Genomic DNA, 8,790 nt, shown 5'->3' on the forward strand with positions numbered 1-8,790 from the left:
GGACTAGTCTATGAAATTACTAAATAGGATCCTATTGGGAAGGATGGGTACAGGAGTACAACATTTCATTCCTTGCCTAATTTGGCTTTACTGTGTACACAAATCTAGATTTGTGTATTAGGAAATATACAAGGACCCTATGCCTTTTTTTTGTCAATCTTAGGAGAGCCTTTGATCTTTTTTAACATGCTATTTTGTGGCCTACTTTGCTGGATATGGGTGCCCAGAGGAAAACTGGGTCTCTGACCCACCTGTATGGAAATCACGCAGTCTGCTTTGGTTTAATGGGAGAATGTACCCCTTTATTAAAGGTTGAAAGTTATTTGGCCGAGCTGTTCCCTAGCCCCACTGCTATTCCCTTTATTAACAGGATGGATAACTTCTTGCACACCTTACTAGCTGACTAACCATGTGTGGCAGGGCGCCCTATACCAGTCTTATCATATGCAGATGACACCATCTGTGTTCTAGGACTCCAATGGGACTTCAGAAATTAATGCATGCCTTCGCAGAAGGCATGACTTTAAAGAGTATGTTGATTAATAAAGGGAAGGAGAGAGAAAAAGAGTACAGAAATGTAGATGTTTCTTTATACAGAATACGCCAATTACCAATGTTAATTGGGGGTCCTATTTTTAAGTAGAAGGTCCCGGGAACAGCATATTCCTCCAGGCAGGAACACATGTGGTATTTTTAGATTTGCCAGCAAGCTAGTCGCCCTAGAAGGGAAATGGTGGATATCTATAGGGCCAGAGTTGTGCCTATGGCCACCTATTCAGGTGTCCTAACAATTATACACCAGGAGGTGTTCTCTGCCAAAAGTAAAGTAGGATTTGCGAAAGATCCCCTGCGTTGGGTGCATGTCTAATTGCTGATCGCTCCTCTGACGCAACACCAACAATTGGCATGGACGTAATAGGATAGCAATCATGGTAAGTAAGCGCTGAAGGCAAACTTTACAATTTGACATGCAAGCCTTTCAATTGCAGATGCATAAAAATCATGAAAGTGCATGTGGCCGTGACTTCTCTTTTGTCCAAGCTAGTTGCTTAGTTGACCTAGAATTTGAGACCCTGAATTGTTAGTGTTCTGAAGCCATCTTTCAATCCTATGCACAAACAATGCCTAAGCAGAAACCGATTTCACCCCCCCCCCAATGGGCCCTTGTAATAAAGCCACAATTTGCTCTGGCATGAATACAGAGCAGGCTTTCTCCCCTGCGCAGCTCCCCATACAGGATTACACCAACCCTACTACCAAAGCCACAGAGGTTCTCACAGGGAAAGTCTGTCGGTCAATTAAAAATCAGAAACTTACTATGTACACTCAAAGATCACACGGGGCGACGAGCATTTGCACATCTACAATTTCAGGTAGGCACACACGTTAGGAGAATGGAAATAACCCATTAGGTTTGAAACGTACAGCACAGGTTATCAGCCAGATTGAACAAAATATTCCAGCACCCCGATTGCATTACTACAAGTTCTCAAGTGTGGCAACAGGGCAGCCTTTACTGACATGCGAGCGTAATCCAACAGTAACTTGAATACAACTGACACCTGGAAAATCATTCCCACCGCAACAGCAAGACAAAATAGGCATTGTGTGTGATACAAGACATTTAATTAAAAAAAAAAGAAAAACACTACAATATAAAAAGGCTATTATAAATCCACAAGTCTTACAGCTGCCTTATTTACATTTCAGGAACCTAAAGGGTCACTGGCATCCCTTTTCTTAAGGCCCAAATCCCAGTGGTTTGCCAGTACAGCACCAAAGTTACACCAAAATCAAGTGATAATTATTGCAGAGAATCTTGTACATGGGCAAGACATAGCACCCATTTTTTTTATTTATTTTTTAAACAAACATGCAAGAAAAGCAAGACAAATGCTCAACACTTCGGGTAAAAACTCAAAATTAACAATTTCGTACAAAAGAGTTCACGTTAAAAAAAGGTATTTTACAGGTTTTACAAGAAACTGATTCATGCTCGTTCGCCTCGTATCCTACGAGCCAGCTGGATGTCTTTTGGCATGATGGTAACCCTCTTGGCATGGATGGCGCACAGGTTGGTGTCCTCAAACAGACCTACAAGGTAGGCTTCACTGGCTTCCTTCAATTTAGAATAGGACAATGCCAGTTAGAACGGTACAGGACAAAAACACTTTATACAGCATAAAACCCCTCATTCAAGGTGGAGTACAATTTATCTCACCTGTAGTGCACCGATAGCTGCGCTCTGGAACCGCAGGTCCGTCTTGAAGTCCTGGGCAATTTCCCTTACAAGCCTCTGGAAGGGAAGTTTTCGGATCAGCAGTTCTGTGGACTTCTGGTAACGACGAATCTCACGCAGTGCGACCGTGCCAGGCCTGAAAAATAAAATAAACAAAAAATAAAAATAAGAAGGGGGGTGCGTAAGAGTAGGCTCAGCATAAGGGGTGGTTATTAAACAGCAGTCTCCAACCCTAGCCTATGAGTTATCTACTACTCGCCCAAGATTGGAGATTAAGCACACTAGATCAGTACACGAGATTAGCCTTCCTATAAGAAAATTGATAGTTTGATCTGAAAACACTGCTATGAAAACGAGCAAAGACAAAAGGTCTGTCGCTAAATACAGTCGATGGGTTTACTAAGGCACGATTTGCCTAACATTACTTAAAAAGGCAATTACATATTGTACCAGTAGTAACTGACACGGAAGGAGAGTGGCGACTTGATGACCAATACCGAAACTCTGGCCCTGTGCATTAAGCTGGGGGTGGGCAAAACAAACGAGTGACATCAGATCACACCAATAGATGGATATTACTGACACCCCACACTGAGTTTACTTCAATTAAGTCTCGGCTAACGGATACGTAATGAATGTAACAAATCTTTACCGTGCAACTCTATGAAGGGCCATTAAAGTTAAGTTATAGATGAACCTTACCTGTAACGATGGGGCTTTTTCACACCTCCAGTAGAGGGGGCACTCTTCCTTGCTGCTTTGGTCGCCAGCTGCTTCCGGGGGGCCTTCCCACCAGTGGATTTACGAGCAGTCTGCTTTGTTCTGGCCATGGCGTCTGTTGAAAACGCAAGTGAAAAAGAAATGCTGCTAAACTATCAGTAGATAAGGCTACTTAAGTGTGTGTAAATACAGATGGACATCGGACGTAGACCAAAGCTGTTTAATTGCCGAGTATAAATTGAGGGATGCCTTTATCACGAGATGATAAATGATAATCTAACAAACATCTGGCTTATTAGCAGGAATGTTAAACCATGACGGAACTGCTTCTATTTTTCAACAGGACGTACTTTCACGTACCTCGCCATAAGAATCAGTTACCAATAGGTATAAGGAAAGCTGGAATTAAGACTCGCCGTTTGCTTAGAGCAAGACGTTGCGCTGTATTAAACGAAAGCTTTAGCAGCGCGAGCTCCTTAACCATGGTCAGCCATGGCACCATGTAAAGGCCTGGCTCCTTAGACTGCTCCCACCTCACAAGGAAAAACACCTTTTTCAACCCTGCTAAACCCTATGAATCACACCACATTTTAGGACAGCGACCTTTCCATACTTCAGGTTACTTTAGTTTACGGTTGCCTAAAGATCACACGCCCCGCTTAAAAACTCATCTACAACGCCTTGTCAGGAGTAATAAACGCTATACCAATACAGTTTCCTCTCACCAATCCCTCTCCCCGCCAAACCATCCCCCACGTCATCCAAACCGTCATCTCCCGCGCCTCAAAGGCAATCAGACAGACACCTTCGTTTGGAAACATTCAGAAGAGAAGGAATCCCTCAACCCCATATAAACACGGGCATACAAGCACACGCTATCCGCTTGATCGTAATTCAATATGTTCTATTATCTCATTCATCATTTAAATCGGTTTAAGCCAAAACGACTCGCTTCCCTAAATCAACACTCCGCTTCTCACCTCTTCAGTAGAGCGGTCGCTCCTTCAAACCGTGTGAACTTGACTGTGTACTGATAATCCTCAAACCGCTAAATCCTTTTTCCACTCAAAGATCAAATTACTTCTTTCTTTCAGTGCTCACGCGCCTTCAGCTGTGCAGAGATACTAAATTCTGTTAGCCGAAATGCCGCTTTATAAAGCACGTTAAACCAGCAAAACCCACTGCGCCCTCTAATTGGCCCCGAACCCATAGGCTGCATGGTGACGTCAAACAATACCAACCCAATTTCACAAGCTCTTGCTGATTGGTCGAAACTCTGGCGTCTGATTGGTCTTTAAACTTGACTGGTCATTGGTCACACTGTAACAGAAAAGAGCCAATCAATTAAAAGCTCAGCAGAGGCCCAGGATTGGTCGAAAACGGTACATCTTTCTATCCCCGTTTTGCCACCAAGCTCAACACAGTAAATGAAATGAGCAGACGTACTCTTGCTAGAGTAAAGAATAGAATGCTTGACTAGAAAGTACAGAGTAAGGTTAGACGGCCAGAGAAAAAATTCCGCGGAGAAGTATAAACGAAAATGCTATGAAGAAAAATGCAGCTGGAAGAACTTATAGTTCGGTTATTTAATCTAAATTATATAACCAACAATGTGTGTACCGTCGATAACTTCACAATCTGCTGCTTTCTTCAGTGCGGAAAGGGTCGAAATGGAATTGGTTTGTGATAATAGTATGGAGTGAAACCTGCACATGTTCTCAGGTATACAAGTCCCCCTTGGGCAACCCCCACCGCGGCACACATTGAAGCTATCCCACCGTTGTGTTTAGGACAGTCGCAAAGCAATCCTAGGGAGCAACCCACTAGCAAGTGCCCAGTAGTGAACATACTAATGACAGAGAGGGAGTATAAGATAATGTGGGAGGAGCCAGTCTTGCGTAAGGACGCACCACAGTCTGAAAGAAGAGAACACGGAGTTACAAGGAGAATGGGTTGAGGGGTGGGGGATGCCTTGGGGAGTGGTTCGAGACAAAACAAGCATTTGCAATGCAACGAGTCTCGCGTTTGCTTGAGCCAGAGCAATTAGCATTTTAAACTCCTAGCCAGTCTTTTCTTGCCACATAAATTGAAAATGAAAATAAAACAGTTTCAATAAACTAACTGGACTTTTCTTGCCATATAAACTGAAAAGTAAAAGTTTCACATAAGCGAGCTGACTGCCGCCATCAGTGCAAAGCAGACCCTCAAAAGGAAATAAAAGTTCACTCGCAGTGAAACCTATCGGCAAAAGTGCAATTATCCATGTAGCCAGCCGTCAGTAACTGGCAAAAGTGCAATTATCTACGTAACTGGCAAAAGTGCAATTAACTATGTAACAGGGTTGATGTCATGCAAAGCGCTCGACTTCTGCCCAGCAAGATCCCGCTGCGAAAAAAGAGAAAAAGTAGTCCAGAAACCAGAGAGAAAACATGGAGCCTCGTATGTTTTCAGTACTTAGTCGCTGCGCTCGTGGAGGGCTAAACACCGGAAAAGGCATGACTTATGCATGCCTTTTACTAATGAAAGCAACCAGAGTTTAAAAGGCAAGCTCACAAACCAATGAAAGAGACTGACGTGACATGGGCATGGTTTGAAGCCCAAAGAAAGATTACAACACAGGACAGAGGGCTTTGCGCTTGCCCCTAAAAAAGTGTTTTCAAGAAGAGAGAAGCTTTCAGAAAGTTAGGTCACACAGGTTGGCAGCTATTAGTGAAAAACTGTAAATTGTTGGGTTTTATGTTGCTGTGAGATTCATATTAGGTTTGCAGAATGTATATGCTTGTAACGGTTCTTAGAATGTATATGTCTGGAGGGAACGTTGAGAGTGGCAGTTTAGTTCTGCTTTTGTGCCTGGTCAGTTGTTTCCCTGTATCCTCTATTTAAAGGAAATAAAGAATCTTCTACTCTTTGCACCACTCCCAACGCCATCACTGGTGTATCCCCTTTCACTCTTTTCAAGGGCTGTGAACCTGTGATTAAGTTAGCTAGCTCATGGATTGGGTGAAACAATGAAGTAAAGGAACTTGGAGGCTGTAGAATTGAGGCATGAGATATCCTAGAAAGGTGCGTAGAAGATTCTTTATTTCCTTGAAGTAGAGCAGGGGTGTTCAAACGGGTGTGGGGTTGGGTGGGGTGATGGCTTCTCTAATGGGGGCCTCAAGTGATCTCATGGGGGGGGGCACCAGGCTCTGGCCAAAAGAAGCATTATACTGATAACAGTGTTTGGTATTAGTGAGCAGCAGTAAACTGCCTTGTAATGGGGCATCACTAACATCTTTTGTCGTTTATGTCCTGGCTAGGAGAGGGTGTCAAAAGGTGTGCGTGAAAAAAAAACACGTACACCAGGCAGCGCCGGCGTAGGGAAAAATGGCGTTTGGGCGTCTAAGAATGGGGCAAGTCAGGCTGAGGCAAAAAAAACGTCTTAACCCGATTTGCGCCATTTTTTAACGACGCCCATCCCCCATTGAAATGACTCCTGTCTTAGCAAAGACAGGAGTCATGCCCCCTTGCCCAATGGCCATGCCCAGGGGACTTCTGTCCCCTGGGCATGGTCATTGGGCATAGTGGCATGTAGGGGGGGCACAAATCAGGCCCCCCTATGCCACAAAATAAAATTTAAAAAATACTTACCTGGACTTACCTTAATGTCCCTGGGGTGGGTCCCTCCATCCTTGGGTGTCCTCCTGGGGTGGGCAAGGGTGGCAGGGGGTGTCCCTGGGGGCAGGGGAGGGCACCTCTGGGCTCATTCTGAGCCCACAGTTCCCTTAACGCCTGCCCTGACCCAGGCGCTAAAATCCGGCGCAAATGCGGGTTTTTTAGACCCGCCCACTCCCGGGCGTCATTTTTGCCCGGGAGTATAAATACGACGCAATAGCATCGCAGTCATTTTTTAAGACGGGAACGCCTACCTTGCATATCATTAACGCAAGGAAGGTGTTCACGCAAAAAAATGACGCTAATTCCAGGAACTTTGGCGCTAGACGCGTCTAACGCCAAAGTATAAATATGGAGTTAGTTTTGCGTCGAATTTGCGTCGAAAAAAACGACGCAAATTTGGTGCAAACGGAGTATAAATATGCCCCTCAGTGTAGCCATTATGGAGCTGTGGAGTTCGTTTTTGACAAACTCCCAGACCATATACTTAATATGGCCACACTGTACTTACAATGTCTAAGAATAGACGTAGACACTGTAGGGGCATAGTACTCATGCAGCTATGCCCTCACCTGTGGTATAGTGCACCCTGCCTTAGGGCTGTAAGGCCTGCTAGATGGGTGACTTACCTATGCCACAGGCAGTATTTTGTGTGCATGGCATCCTGATGGGGATGCCATGTCGACTTTGCCTTTTTCTCCCCACCAACACACACAATCTGCAATGGCAGTGTGCATGTGTTAGGTGAGGGGTCCCTTAGGGTGGCAAAACACATGCTGCAGCCCTTAGGGACCTTCCCTGGTCACAGGGCCCTTGGTACCACTGGTACCTTTTACAAGGGACTTATCTGTGTGCCAGGGGTATGCCAATTGTGGAAACAATGGTACATTTTAGGTGAAAGAAAACTGGTGCTGGGGCCCGGTTAGCAGGGTCGCAGCACACTTCTCAGTCAAGTCAGCATCAGTATCAGGCAAAACGTGGGGGGTAACTGCAACAGTGAGCCATTTTCCTACATATACTCATACAAGTTTTCTATCTTGGGGGACCAACCCAAAAAAATGAATTCCGAAGTCAACACTAACTGCACCTGTAATACCGCACTTAACACCCCAAAGACCTGTGCTCAAAAACTCTGAATATGGGGACAAAATACAAACATGTTGAGGTCATTAGCCATATCACTACCACACTTCCTGCATGCCGTACTCCCTCTTTACCCAAATTTAGCTATTTTCTTAGGAGTAAAATATGCCCTATGAAGGACAAACAGATGATTCCTTCTGAAATGCGCAGGTTTTACCACCTGATAAAGAAGGCGCCATGAGACCACCCATAAACGAGTGGCCTCTTCACTCTGGACAAGTTTGCCCCATAAAGAGCCCGGGGGGTCCTGATCCCGATCCAAGATAGCCAAAAGTAAGCTGTAGTAAGCCGCCATTTCCTTCCTACAATGTGGGCCTTTAATCAGCAGTTCCTCAAGCTCATTTGTATTGGTTCACTCCTCTCGTAGAGAGTAAGCCCAACTTTGTAGTTGATAATACTTAAATTTGGATAGGGACCCCCACGTCATTGCCAGAAAATCATCCCAGGGATTTCATTTTACATCTTGAAGTACCTGTCACCATTCTACAATACCTGCTTCCTTCAAAGGTCGTGACAGGGGATCCTTAAGGCACTCTGGTGTGCCCGGGGAGTCCCATATAGAAGTCTAAATATGGTAATATGATAGGTTCGTAATTTTCCTTATCTGTGCCCATAGCTGAGCAGCAGCTTGTAGAACTTTAAATCTAACTCTTTTAAAGAATTTGGGATGCCCAAATGTATACATAAATTTTAAACCGTCCCTGCCCTCGCCTCTTAACATGACCACCTTTAACTGATTAACCGCCCTTCCTAATAACAAATCTTTAGCATTCTTTAACTGGAGGGCCCAGACATACAACTGGATATCAGGCACGGCTATCCCTCCTTTGTCATACTTCCTTCTAAGCTTCCTCCTTGCAATTCTGATTCCTCTAGAAGCCCAAATAAAACTGTCTAATTTAGCTTGGAGTTCTTATATCCCAGCCTTATTAAAATATAAAGGTATCACATTAAAAAGGAAAGTAAGCTTTGGGAAAATGGTAATTGTTATTAAATTTACCCTTCCATAAAAGGTTAATGGAAGGTGCGACCAG

The 8,790-nt window shown here is 44.3% G+C and overlaps 1 protein-coding gene across 1 annotated transcript; it reads right to left on the minus strand.

Moving 5' to 3' along the window:
* Positions 1-1,604: 1,604 nt before the first annotated feature.
* Positions 1,605-4,154, minus strand: H3-3B (H3.3 histone B). Its single transcript, XM_069200174.1, has 4 exons — positions 3,940-4,154; positions 2,942-3,074; positions 2,222-2,375; positions 1,605-2,119 (listed from the first exon to the last, which is right to left on the minus strand). The coding sequence occupies exons 2-4, from the start codon at positions 3,067-3,069 to the stop codon at positions 1,991-1,993; spliced, it is 411 nt and encodes a 136-aa protein (XP_069056275.1). The 5' UTR covers positions 3,070-3,074; positions 3,940-4,154; the 3' UTR covers positions 1,605-1,990.
* Between the last annotated feature and the right edge of the window lie 4,636 nt (positions 4,155-8,790).

The sequence above is a fragment of the Pleurodeles waltl genome, chromosome 7 (genome assembly GCF_031143425.1).
Source record: "Pleurodeles waltl isolate 20211129_DDA chromosome 7, aPleWal1.hap1.20221129, whole genome shotgun sequence".
Lineage (NCBI taxonomy): Eukaryota > Metazoa > Chordata > Amphibia > Caudata > Salamandridae > Pleurodeles > Pleurodeles waltl.